General features: G+C 57.4%; 1 protein-coding gene across 1 annotated transcript; it reads left to right on the forward strand.

Annotated features, from left to right (window-relative positions):
- The first annotated feature begins 12,107 nt into the window (after window positions 1–12,107).
- LOC121835190 lies at window positions 12,108–13,746 on the forward strand. Its single transcript, XM_042289167.1, has one exon. The coding sequence runs from the start codon at window positions 12,137–12,139 to the stop codon at window positions 13,433–13,435; it is 1,299 nt and encodes a 432-aa protein (XP_042145101.1). The 5' UTR covers window positions 12,108–12,136; the 3' UTR covers window positions 13,436–13,746.
- Window positions 13,747–14,049: the final 303 nt, after the last annotated feature.

Here is a 14,049-nt window from a genome sequence, read left to right on the forward strand (position 1 = left end):
CGGGAAAGCAAGGGCATGCTTGCCCCCCACGCCCCCCAGTTTTCAGAGTGGGGTGAGGTGGGTGGGGAGGGGGGGAGGGGGGGCAAGGCATGTGTTTTGCCCCTCCGGAAACAGCAGCCACTGGGCAGAGCAAACACTGGCCGGCGGCACCCAAGGGATACCAAGGGCACCGCCCCCGGCCCAGGGGAGAGGGGGGTGTCTGGTTTGCTCCCCCCTCAAAAACAAGTTGGTACGCCACTGCTGAAGCGTTCCTCACCGAGCTGCACTACGCTTTCTTCTACCCGGAAACGTGGACTTCGCCGAACCTATTTATTTATTTTCATCCTCGGTTTTTGACAATAAAGACTGGTCAACCTTGCATTTTGTGCAGTGTTGGATCCAACCAACATTTTAGCTCGCCACGTCCGCGGGTCAATTTTCAGGTCACCTTTTTACGGTCATCCTGGCAATCACTGTCATCCTGTATTTGGGCTCTTTAGTGCAGCGGCATAACGCACGTTCGTACCTTGTCGCCCATCCGGCTTGGGTGCTTGTCGCCACGGCCGATCCACTTCAGAGCCTGGATCTCTGCAGCGTGACTACGCTGCCATTTTAATGAGCAGGACCTACCCTTCCGTCTCGGAAGAACAGCAGAAAAGGCGATCGCCTCATTGGGTTGCGTTCACAGATCTGGGCAGCTAGACGACGATATTTGCCGATGTACACGCTTGCACTAATATTGGGGTTAGTAGTGCCGGCGTGCAGGATTGTCACGATCTTTCTCGAACGTGGACGAAGGGGCCGAAGCACCCGCCGAGGAGAGACGACACGCAGCCTGGTTATGAGGGTGGACGATGACTGACCGGAGCAGCGTGTGCTCAACGGTGTTTATTCGTGAGGTGAACAATGTTGCCCGCCGAGCCAGGCGGCCGCAGACGGGCGGACTGGAGGGGGGCGCCACTAACTTGTCACACTCCTCCCCCCCAGTTTGTTTTTTCGAAAACAAAATAAATGAAATAACGTACACAACCGACACCACATGGCGTCTGGTCGTGCCAAGTCCTGGCCGGTCGATGGTGAAGATCACCCCGGCGAGTACCGGTCAGGTGGCCTTCGCTGCCGCGTACTCCGCCTGGGCCCTGGAGTCGACGGGCCAGGTGTGGCAACGCCGGGCGCTGCCTGTACAGGTTGCGCTCCACCCAGTGGAGCCGCAGGGACTGGATTTGTGTGTGGCACCGGTCCAACGGGTGCCACAGGACTGGCGACACTTGTCGCCTCCGGGGTGGATGGCGCTCCGCTGGCCGCTACTGGTGCCGTTGTTGGGCCCCCTGCAGGCTGGTCCTCTGAAGCGACGGCCGAGGGTGGAAGCCAGGTCCCGAGGCGAGGCCTGACATGGTCGGCGTGCCGGTGCCAGGTGGTCCCGTCGGGCATGCGGACGAGCAGCGACGAGGCGCTCGCTGGTGAAACCACATGTCCGGCAGACCAGGGTGGGCCAGGACGGAAGTTCCTGGCGTACACCGACGCTCCCGGCTCCGGCAAAGGCCCGGGACGGCACCCTCGGTCAGCAGCCAGCTTCTGCTTCAGCTGCTTCAGGAGCGCCGTGGACCGGAGGTCTGGATGCAAGACGTCCAGGGGGGTCTTGACCATCCGGCCCAGCAGAAGCTCGCAGGGGGCACGGCCAGTGACCTCGTGGGGTGTGGTCCGGTACTGGAATAGTACCCGGGCCACCTGCGTTCGGAAATCCCCGGGCTGGCTCTTCTTGAGCTTGTCCTTGATGGTCTGGACCACTCGCTCGGCCGCACCATTGGAAGCAGGATGGTACGGCGGAACCAGCATCCGGCGGATCCCGTTCCTCTGCAGCCAGGCCAGGTACTCGGCGCTAGCGAAAGCGGGACCATTGTCGGACACAATGATGTCCGGCAATCCCTGCGCCGCGAAGACCTGCCGCAGAGCCGCAATGGTCGCGCTTGCCGATGGACTGGTGACTGGCAGTGCCTCCACCCACTTCGAGAAGGCGTCCACTACCACCAGGAAGTAGTGGCCCTTGAAGGGTCCCGCATAGTCCACGTGCAAGCGGGACCACGGCCTCTGTGGGAACGGCCAGGGGGTGATCTCCACGTGGCGCGAGGCTCGCTGGTTTTCCTGGCAGACCTGGCAGCCTTGCACCTGGTGCACGATGTCCTGGTCCAAGCCAGGCCACCAAACGTGCGACCGTGCCACCATCTTGGTCTTTTCGATGCCAGGATGCCCCGCGTGCAGCAGCTGCAGCACCTTGGCCCGCAGACTTTGTGGAATCACCACCCTGGAACCCCACAGGAGGCAGCCTTGCTCCAAGCTCAGCTCGGCGGTCTTGTGGCTGTATGCCTGGTGACGCAGCTCCTCCCCTCGGGAAACCGCCTTGACTACCTGGGACAGGACCGGGTCCCGGCTGGTCGCCTGCGCCACCGCAGTCCTGGTGAGCACCCCCGAGTAGGCCCGCTCCAGCAGGAACACATATCAGCTGGCTCTGGAACGGCAGCAGGCACCTCCGGCAGGGGCAGGCGGCTCAGGGCGTCAGCAGGTCCCAAGTCCTTCCCAGGGCGGTAGACCAGCTTGTACCTGTAGGCTGCCAGCGTCAAGGCCCAGCGAACCACACGAGGCGATGCTTGCACTGGGACTGCCTTGTCAGGTCCCAGCAGCCCCAGCAGCGGCTTGTGGTCCGTGACCGCCTCAAACTGCCGGCCCCACAGGTACTGATGGAAGCGCTGGACCCCGAAGATGAGGGCCAAGCCTTCCTTGTCGAGCTGGCTGTAGCGTTGCTCTGCCGCATGGAGACGACGAGAAGCAAACGCCACAGGGTGTTCCTGACCATCCTGACCCCGGTGCGACAGGACGGCTCCTACCCCATACGGCGACGCATCCACGGTGAGGACTACAGGCTTGGCCGGGTCGAAGTGCACCAGCACTGGAGCCTTAACGACCAGCTCCTTGCTGCGCTGGAAGGCCAAGTCCTCCTCCTTCCAGGCCCACTGCTGACCGTCACGAAGCAGACAATGCAGCGGCTCGAGATGCGTCGACAGGTTGGGCAGGAACCTCCTGTAGAAGTTGATGAGGCCGAGGTAGCTCTGAAGCTCCTTCTTGCTCTTGGGCTTCGGCGCCTTGAGCACGGCCTCAATCTTGCGGGGTGCCGGGGCCAGGCCAGCCTGGGAGATGATGTGTCCCAGATACTCCACGCTGGGGGTCAGGAACACGCACTTGTCCAGCCTCAGCTTGAGACCGGCGTCCTGTAGTCGTGTCAGGACTTTGCGCAGGTTCTGCAGGTGGTCCCCGTCGTCGGTACCGGTAACCAGGATGTCGTCCAAGTACACCGCCACGTGCCTCATGCCCCTGAAGAGGTTGTCCATCTCTCTCTGGAAGATGGCTGGGGCTGAGGCCACGCCGAACGGTAGGCGCGTGTACTGGAAGAGTCCCATGGTAGTCGAAATGGTGACATACTTCCGGGCGGCATCCTGGAGCACTAGCTGCTGGTAGGCATCTCGAAGGTCGAGCTTGGAGAACTTCTGTCCCCCGGACAGAGCCGACCAGAGATCTTCTACCCGAGGCAGCGGGTACTTTTCGACGGTAGCGACGGGGTTGATGGTGACCTTAAAGTCCCCGCAGATCCTGACGCGGCCGTCTCGCTTGAGGACTGGGACAATTGGTGCAGCCCACTCGGAAGTCTTGACGGGCACCAGGATACCCTCTCGCTGCAGCCGTTGCAGCTCCTGGGTGACCCCGTCCTTCAGGGCAAACGGCAGCGGACGCGGCTTGAAAAACCGAGGCCGGGCTCCCTCGGGTACATGGATGCCGACCGTCGTGCCGGCGAAGGTGCCCACCCCTGGCTGGAACAGGGACTGGAAGTCGGTCAGGAGGCTTGGGACGTCTTTCACCACGTGCAGCGCAGCTTCTTGGTACTCCGGCAGCCGAACACCCAGCGAGTGAATCCAGTTCCGGCCCAGCAGCGTCGGCGACGACCCCTTGGTTAAGTAAAGGGGAAGGATTGCCTCCCTGTCGCCAAGGCGAACGCTGACTTGGGCCCGACCCTGGACCTGGGAAAGCTGCCCGGAGTAGCTGCGCAGCATGACGTCAGACGCCTCGATGGACACGCCGGGGACCGTCCGCTTGAACAGCTTCCCGGGCATGACTGACACGCTGGCTCCCGTGTCCAGCTCCATGGTGATGGGGTGGCCGCAGATTTCGACGGACAACAAGTAAGGTGGCACTGACGATGAAAGTCTGTTGGTGTGCCACACGTCGAAAATCTGCGGGTCCTCGGCCACGACGTGGACCCTGGCTGAAGACGAACCCGGGCCTGGTGCCGCTCGTCCCCGCCGCGTTCTCTTGCGACGACCACCCTGGCCGCGGGCTTGACTGGAACCCGGGCTTGAACCAGGCTGCTGCTGCTGCTGGCCGCCGCTCGTCCTCCCCCCTCGGCAGACACGTGCGAGGTGCCCAGTTCTCCCGCACGTGAAACATTGTGCGTGGACGAACTGGCACTGTGAGGGGGAGTGGGCAGCACCGCAGCGGCTGCAGGCACCGCTCCTTGTCGCCATCTTGTTCACCGCCGCTTCCGTCGACGGTGAGCCGGCCGCACGCGCAATCTCGCTGGCGTCCTTTGCTGCGGCTTCCATCGCCTGCGCTGCCTTCACCGCGTCGTCCAGCGAGGGGTCGGGGAGCTCCAGGAGTCGCGTCTGCATGGCATGGTTGTTGATGCCGCAGACGAACCGGTCCCGGAGTAGCGAGTCCAACTGGTCGCCGAAGGCGCAGGTGCTCGCTAACCCTCGTAGCGCAGCGACGAACTGCCCGAGGGTCTCCCCGTCCTGGCGGCTCCGGTTGTTGAAGCGGAACCGCTCCATCAGCGTGGACGGCGCCGGGCTGAAGTGCGAGCGCAGCGTGGCGAGCAGCTCACCCAGCGTTTTGACGTGCGGCGTGGCCGGCTTGAGGAGGTCGAGCAGGAGGCTGAAGACTCGGGTCCCGCAGCTGGCCAGGAAGATGTCCCGTTGTTTCGCCTCCGGCGTGTCGTTCGCCCGGAAGAACACGTGGACCTGTTCTTCGTAGACTGGCCAGGCGGACCCATCTCCGTCGAACGGCTCGAGCCTCCCGTACAGCGGCATGGCGACAGGAGCGGGGTGCGGTGTTCCGACTCTCTCGGCGGCGTGGGCCGAACCGTGCACGTTGGTAGCCTCCAGTGCCACGGTTCCTCGTCGCCAGTGTCACGATCTTTCTCGAACGTGGACGAAGGGGCCGAAGCACCCGCCGAGGAGAGACGACACGCAGCCTGGTTATGAGGGTGGACGATGACTGACCGGAGCAGCGTGTGCTCAACGGTGTTTATTCGTGAGGTGAACAATGTTGCCCGCCGAGCCAGGCGGCCGCAGACGGGCGGACTGGAGGGGGGCGCCACTAACTTGTCACACTCCTAACCCATCCTCGTCGGACTGGAGGGGGGCGCCACTAACTTGTCACAAGGATGACAAGATAAAAATCAGGCCGCCTCTCAGACGCCTAGGAAAACTGCTCGATCCTAATGCCACTAAACGCCACAACCTCAACAGCCATTCGGTTATTCAATGGGAAGTACTGGTGCAAGCCCTTCACCATCGAATCGCCGGCTACCAAAACTCGAGGCATAAATGCTAAACAAAACGCTTCAAATAGTGCGAAAATCAGTCAAAATAGCTTGCGTGACTGGAGCCGACGGCAGCACGAGCAGGAAGGAATGGTAAATACATATGTGCAGTACGGGTAGTACGGTTCAGGGCGGATCTCCTACAGGGCCAGACGCGAGAGTCGAGACGCACATGGTAGGGCACGTATCATAACAAAGGCAACATCAGGGGCCGTGGGTGATACGTTACTTCCGGCGTCGAATGAGTGATTTCCACACGGCCGTCTCTCCTTCGACGGGTCTAGGTCACTTCCGGCGTCGGAGGAGTGATTTGCACACAGGCCTCACTCGTCCGACGGGCGTCGGAGGAAGCACTCTCCGCTTTCGATGCCGCGGGTCGTCCCCGTCGGTGGAGGAGGTTTCCGCGTCGTCCGGTTAGTTTCGCGAAATGTGCTCGTTCACACGTACCGCTACACGTGCAACAACACACGCCGATGCACAGTTTTGAGTGAGTTTCGAATCAGATCGCTATTTATCTGGAGACCTGCTTTGCGCATTTTATGCAGTCAATTCACTTTAATTTTTTTTTTCTCAGATACTGCACTACTTGGAGCGATCTCGCATGTGCTGCTAAGCCGATTGAGGCGGCAACCTGTACGTGCAGGGTATGTGCCGGCACCGAGCCCGTACGCAGCCAATTCATCGCCAAAGCTCCTATCAATGCACATGGTATTCATAGAAGCGCTACGTCACCAATCTGGTTACTTCTCGGCGCCCATGTCTGCCCCGAGTTTACTGTGCCAACTGTTTCAGAGAGCGCACATCGTTTCACGTTCGCTTGTAAACAAAGCAAACTTGGTTTCAGTTTACTCGATGGTCTCTTATCCAGCGGTATCGTCGCGACAACAATGCTATGAGCACTATTCTGATCTCGCTAACTCCCGCTAATTGTCTTCGTCCATCGCTGGATTTTTTTCCGATATGCTACTCACTTTTCCTTCAGTGGTGCTTGACGTGCTTGTGGAAGCGCCGGCAGTATCCATCGTTCGTGGTTTCGGTTTTTTTCGGATTTGGCTCGGCTAACTCACCGGCAGTGAAGTGGTCTCCTCAAACAGCTCGCTCCCCCCTCAAAGGCCACGTGAGAGTGTTTCTGAGCGGCCATTGGCGGCGCCCACAGAGTGATTGACAGGACTCGGCAAAGTTTCAGCAAAAGCTCGCTCCAGAAGCGAGGTGTGCACGCAACTTTTTTTAGATGCGTGCATCCTTTTCGGACTCATTCAGACGGCGCAACCATTTCGCGAAACTACATTTCGCGACACTAGATGCGCGAGAAAAATGCATCATGTGAACGGGCCTTAAGGTACAGTTATGGTCTGTTCACACGATGCATCTTTTAGGCGCGCAACAGTTTCGCGACACTCAAGTTTCGCGAAATGTGCTCGTTCACACGTACCGCTTCACGTGCAACAACGATGACGTTTAGGTCTAGACTCGCGAAAATAGTTTGGGTGTTGACCATAATGTGGCGCTTCAGTTGAAAGCCAACATCATCATCATCACCATTAGTCATTCAGCGTCGTGTTCTCCATCTCCCGCCACATTCTAAGAGTCAAAACGCAGGCGAGCTGGTGAACAATCATAATTAAGAAATAAAACCTTAAGACAAGGAAACAAAAAAGGACATATACACAACCGTCTTAAAACCAGCACAGCATACAGCTGTCATTTATTTCCATTTACTTAATTTACTCTTCAATTGTCATTTACTAGTTGTTGAATTGTCGTTTACTGCCATTTACTTTGTTTACTGTTGAATATGCATAATTTGGATGGAGGTTGACAAAGAAGACTGTTGTGGAAGTATATGAGAGCTGTACGCTGTGCTGGGTTTGAGACGGTACTGTGCAACGTTTATAGATACTTCTCCAGTTTCCGAACTGCCCCTCTCCAGGCGGGCGCGACCGATCCCTAGGGACTGCGAGGGCGCTGCGATCGAAGCTTGCGCGTGTGTGCCGGCCAGGCCGACTCCGGTTACGTGGTTGGGCTGGTTGGGCTTGCATTTTCGCTCGCTGTTCGCGCTGTTTGTTACGTGATCTGTTGGTTTTCTGCCCTTCGAGTGTGTGATTGCTTTCGACGGTTTGTGATACGACGTCCGTTGTGACGTGACGACTGCATGCAGCTGTTATAATGCCTACGTGCTTCGTAACCGGTTGTACCAGCGGGTACAAAAGCAACCCGCAGAAACGACACTATTTTGCGCCGCCTCGTGATCCGCAGCTTCTCGGAAGGTGGACGAGAGCGATCCCTCGCGCAGACAAAGTATTGACTAAGACGTGCAAGGTCTGTGACGTACACTTCCAGGAGGCGGACATCGTGAAGACGTACAAGCATGTCATTAACGGTGAGACTGTCGAGATCGATCGGGGAATATGGGCTCTGAAAAGCGATGCAGTTCCTTGCCTTTTTCCAAACCTGCCAAGCTACCTCTCATCACAACGCAAGAAGCGGCGATCGCCAAAAAAAAAGGGCCACGGCGGCTAAAAACGAACTGCCTATGTCTAGAGATCGACCGACAGATTTCCAGCCGGAGCCGCCTGTTCCCGTGAAGGCCTTCGATTTTGTAAATATTTTGGAGAGTAGTGGCTCTCTCCAGCTTCCTAAAAACTGGAGGTCAGCGGCCTTAGAAGAGGAACCCGGGGAACGTCGACAGATTGTTTTTTATGATGCGGGAGTGAAGGCGGGTGCATATACCATCCTTAAAGGGACACTGACAGGGTATTTATGCTCGCCGAGGTTTTTAGTTGTACGTGACATATGAGAGCTCAACTACCCAGAACAGAATTTGCGGCTCGAAATTCGGTTTCTTTCCGCCCGAAAACCGCCGATCAAGAACTGGCCGGTTCGAGTCTCGTTTACTCTCTTTTCCGCGGTCACGGGCCGTTTTCTAAGGTATCGATGCGACCACCAAATTTAATCAAAGTCGTGGGTCACTGAAGGCACACACTCAATATTAAAAATAGAAAAAAATATGAAGCCCATTTTTTGTGGCTTCTAAAAAGCTGCAAATACGTTGACTGAAAAAAAAGTTCCACAGACAACCGGAAGCATTCTGTGCGTGCGTCGTTTCGCGTATCGTGGGACTCGCAGGGACGGCGATGGCAGCGAACGACGGGCGTGGGACCTCTATTTCAGAACTGTCGTTCACGGTACCGGCGAATTTTGTCTGCCTTTAAAAGAGAAATTTGGGACTGGTCAAAAGAATTGGTATTCATCCCGTACGACAGGCCCGACCACCAAGCCGATTTGCACGAAGACGTCGCCGAGCCGTCGCTCCCTTCTTGTGGCTGAAGACATCGCTCGCGCAAACGTCAAGCGCGACGTGTCTACTTCGAGTTGAATATGCGCGCGTACGATTTCTTTACTAGGTGAGAATGTCGCCAATGCGTGGTGTATCCCGATTTCGACCCGGGAGTGCTTTTGCTAGAGGAAAATCGGCAGCAAACTTTCCAACTTACAGTTTATCGGCTGAATTATTACTAAGGATAGAGATCCCATTGTTAAGGCAATGCAGGGCGCCGTGGTGTCGCGGCTGCAGGGGCTACGGACACGTCGAGGCCGACTGTGTCCCAACGTACGCCTCCAAGACAAGGCACGAGCCACTGCGCGAGCGGCACCAGGAGCTGCTGGACGACGGCGACACGGAGGGGGCCGCAGTAGTCGAGGTAAACGAAGCACATCCGACTCCGGAGCTGCAGACTCTACGCGAGATCGTGGACCCTTCGCCAGCCGTGCCCTCGGCTGACATTCGCGGGGGACCACCGAACGAAGACGACACCGACTCGGGCCCTTCGGTCGGGGAGCCCGACCCGGTGTCGGCGGAGAAGGCTGCCGCGGCGGCTTCCATCACCGAGCCCACGATGCCCACGGCTTTGCGGGAAGAAGCGAAGGAGGAGGCCACTCCGCCAGCGCCGACAGCCGCTCCGGGGAAAGCTCCCCCGCCGGAGCCCAACGCAGGTGCGCCTCTCAAGGACACGGGCAAGGCAACACGACAGAGTGCGCGTAAAAAGTACAAAGACCTTCCCGAAATCCCAGCCTCGCGTCCCGTCGAAACGGATCGGTCTTCGCTGAAGAATGTGTGAGGAAACCCGGCACTTTCCATAATTTGGGTGAGAGTTATCTTTCCTCAACTCTGTCTTTTCGATTTTTACTCGGTAGTTGTGCTTCGTTGGTTTTCTTTTCGTTCTCTTTTCTTAGTTGTTGTGTTTGTACCTTTCATCTCGTCTTATCACTTCTACAGTTGTACTGTTGGTCTTGGCTGCTTCTTTGTGTTCTGTTTATATACAATAATTTTAAATGTTTAAAAATAGCAACCTTTAATTGTATAAGTGTCACCGCCACGAAGCGTAAAAGTTTTTTATTAGATCTAATTAATGAGGAGAGCGCGGACGTCATTTTCATACAAGAGACAAAGATCTGCTCCGCTGAGAAAGCAAAAAGTTTTGTTCGTTTTTTTGGAAACGTTTTTTGGTGCGTTCACACGCTCACGGCTAGCCCCTCCGGGGGAACCGCCATCCTAGTCAGAAAAAATACTGGCATCCGAATGCTGGACCCCAGACTGTGCGCGAGTGGGCACTTTGCACTTGCCGACTGCCTCCTTGGAGACCAGCTGGTGCGCCTTATATCGGTCTATGCCCCTAGCCGGCCGGTGGAGCGCAAGGACTTTTTCGTCGGACTGCGCGCACTTCTTGACACGCCCGCCACGCTCGTGGTCGGCGGAGACTTCAACTGCGTGACTAACAGTCGCGATAGAGTGAGCGGGTCGGCAGTCCCAAGAGCCGACGTGGGTGCGGCTGCGCTTCGCGACGCCGTGCGCGATTTCGACCTTGTGGACGTGACAGAGACGCTTGACAAGTTTTCGCCGCGGTTCACGAGGTGGAGGGGCGCGTCGCAGGCGCGGCTGGACCGCGTTTACGTCTCTGGCGAGTGGTCCGGGAGCGTCGTGTCCTACGATGCGAAGATTGTTCCGTTCTCAGACCGCGGTTTCGTCGCGGCTGAGATTCTTGCTGGGGGCCCCGGAAGTGTGCGGGCAAGGCGCGACACGCCTTGGAAGATGAACTCCAGCATTCTCGAAAGCGAAGAATTTATTGAGGAGACGAGGCGTGCTCTCCAGAACCTGGAGGAGGGCGGCGCGGACGCGGTCTCGTGGGAGGAGTTCAAGATCAAGCTCCGGGATGCCGCGTGCGCGCTCGGCCGCCGCAAGGGCGTAGAGAAACGTCAACTCGAATTCACCTCACGAACACCATCAAGGCACTGCTGGAGGAGGAGGAGAGCAGTCCAGGATCCTTCAGTGACGACATCAAGCTCTGCAAAGAGCACCTGCTGGCCATGCTGGAGGAGCGCTACAAGGGAGCCCAGGTGAGGAGCAGAGTCGAGACACTCGAGGGAGAGACGCAGCCCTCGAAGATCTTCCGCACGCACGAGCGGAAAAGGGCAACAGAGAACACTATCAAGGAGCTGCGGCAAGGAGCTCGTGTTTTCACCTCAAGAGAAGACATCGCGGGCGTCTTCGAGACGTCCTTCGGGGAGCTCTTCCGGGAGGAGAGGCTTGACGATGTCGCCTTCGAGCCCTTTCTCCGGGGATCTCCTTCGGTTCCTGAGGGGGCGGTTGACATTTTGAACTGTCCAATCCGGGAGGCCGAGGTCCAACATGCAATCAGGCACCTGTCCCGTAACAAAGCTCCCGGCCCGGACGGCATCGGGTCAGAGTTTTACAAAATCTTTTCTGACGCACTGTGCCCCCATCTTGGCTCGAGTCTTCAATGACATCCGCAGACGAAGGCTACTTCCTCCGACCATGCGGCAAAGCTTCACGGTACTGATTCCGAAGAAATCTAAAAAGGGCCCTATTTCCGAGGTTGGGGACTTTCGGCCCATCAGTCTTCTTTGCTCTGATTATAAAATCCTGGCCAAGATCCTCGCAAGGCGACTTGACACACGGCTCAAGTCCACCATTGGGCCCCATCAGACGTACCTACGGCCTTCGCGGGAGGAACATATCCAGGAACCTCCACATCATGCGGGCGATCGGCGAGGCGACGGCGGAGGGTCACCAGCCCCTGGCGGTCCTGCAGCTGGACCTGCGGCAGGCCTTCGACCGGGTGTCCCACAGGTTCCTCCTGGCGGCGCTGGATCGATTCGGCGTGGGGGAGGAGCTGCGGGAGTGGATCGCGCTCTGCTACCGAGACATCTCCACGCGCCTTCTCATCAACGGCCAGAGGGGAGGTCCCATCTCCATCGGGAGGTCGGTTCGGCAGGGCTGCCCCCTCTCGCCCATCCTCTTCGCGCTGCAGTTGGAGCCACTCTGCTGGGCAGTCAATGCGGACCCATCCATCTCAGGTTTACGGCTTGGGGACGAAGACGTCCGCGTTCTGGCCTTCGCAGACGACGTCTCGTTTATCTGCTCGTCCAAGGTGCAGGTGCAGACCATCCTAGCTGCGACACGTGGACCGGTTCTGCGCTGCCTCAGGGGCCATGATCAACCGACAGAAGTCGGCGGGGGCGTGGCTCGGTGAATGGGCGACTACGCCAAGAACTTTCGGGGGTATAGAATGGAGCACTTCGCTCGACGGCTACCTGGGTGTGCCGGTGGACCCGCAGCGATCAATGGCCGCAGTGTGGAGACCGACCGCCAACTCCGTTGCCGCCAAGCTGTCGCCCTGGCGGTGCAGAAACTTGTCTTTCTTCAGCCGGGCTCACGTGTGCAACACAGTCAGCTACCGAGCCGTGCTGTACAGGGCTCAGGCCGTCTGCTGCCCGGGCAGCCAGGCCGGAAAAGTACACCGGAACTGGGCCATGTTCGTGTGGAAGTCCGCCATGGAAAGCACACGAAGGAACAACCTCTTTCTGCACCAAGAGAGCGGAGGTCTGGGCCTCGTTAACATCGTGCTCAAGCTGCACGTGCAGCGTTTTCTGCTTTTCCGGGATGCAAGGGACCCGACCTTCATCGCCGTGCTGCACCACCTTGGATTCCCACATCTCGGGAATTGGATGGTGAGCACGAGTGGCCGCACGACCAAGGGAGCCGCCCTGAGGTTCTACAAGGAAATCGCCAGCTCCATCGAGTTTCTGCAGGCCCAATTTTCCTGGGAATGCCTGGCGACCGTCGGAAAGAGGCGGCTGTACTGGGATGCCGTTTCCGCATCCTTCCCGCCACCGCTCTACAGACAACCACCGACGCCCGACGACGCGACGCGACTTTACAAACTCGTGAGAATCCTTCCCATCCCTGTGGCGACAAGGGACTTCTTCGTCCGGGTGCACATGGAGGTCCTTCCAGTTAAAACCTGGCTCCATCACAAGGGGTTCTTCGTGCCGTGGTCCCTAAACTGCGACCTTTGCGGGGCGCCCGAGACCATCCAGCACGTCCTAGTCGAGTGTAGCAATGCCTACCTCTTCTGGGACGAGATGAGGACGACGTTTGAGCTCAGGGACTCCTTCGAAGTGGAGTGGAGCGTCTTCAAGTATCTGCAACTTGAGGAGAGGGATAAGACGGAGGTGGCGCACGTGATGATGCTGCTGGGCCTGCACGCCATCTGGCAGTCGCGTACCGCAATGGTGCAATGCCATCTCGACGCGCGTCCAACCTGGAGCTACTTCGTGTCCACGTTGGGGTGGGTGCTATCGGTGACGTCGCGGCAGCCGAACGCGGGTGATTGGGAGTGCATCGAGCGACAACTCGAGGAAGGTCGTCGCCGCTGCGCGCAACGACGTACGTCAGGCGTGGGAAACTGGCGAGTTCCTGTGAACTGTAGGCGCGTTGGCGTTGGCTGAGGTGCGCGGTGCGCGAAAGTGGACCGTGGCTCTTCCCCCCCTTGGAACTTCGCGTCCTTTTTTGTTCGATTTATTGATTTTTTTTTGTACAGATTGCATAATTGCTTACGCAGTCTCATACTGTATCGTTTGCGTTTCCTCTCAATCGTTTCCGCCAAGTCTGGTCAGGTTCGTGTGGTAGCTATTTACCGCACGGCGACAGTGTATCTTTCTTTTTTTTTCTCTCTCTTTTCAGAGTCTTTGTTTTTCTCACTCGTCTCTACAGTTTGTATAACGTTTCTATACAAGGGATCCACATGTCGTTTTCTGAATTACTTTTCAATTTGGCCTTGTATAATGTTTGCGGAACCTACTGCAACGATGTCTGTAAATAACTTGTAAATAAATTTGTTTCGTTTGGAAAGAAAAAAAAATGCTCCACTAGCTCAGTGGGAAAGACGTCCGCTTCACACGCGGTAAGACCGGGTTCAATCCCCCGTGAAATTTTTTTTTTCAAATATTTTTTTATGTTTACATTTTTTTTTATTTACAATTATTACTGAAGAAACAAAAAAAAATAAGAAACAAATGTTGTGGACGGCATGTCGCTGAATTAAATGGTATGGGATTTTCTT

Source organism: Ixodes scapularis, unplaced genomic scaffold (genome assembly GCF_016920785.2).
Source record: "Ixodes scapularis isolate PalLabHiFi unplaced genomic scaffold, ASM1692078v2 PGA_scaffold12__126_contigs__length_90152505, whole genome shotgun sequence".
In the NCBI taxonomy this organism is placed as follows: Eukaryota; Metazoa; Arthropoda; class Arachnida; order Ixodida; family Ixodidae; genus Ixodes; species Ixodes scapularis.

Bases quoted from the DNA above. Each gene is read 5' to 3' on its own strand.
- LOC121835190 (XM_042289167.1), top strand. From the start codon at position 12,137: ATGATCAACCGACAGAAGTCGGCGGGGGCGTGGCTCGGTGAATGGGCG.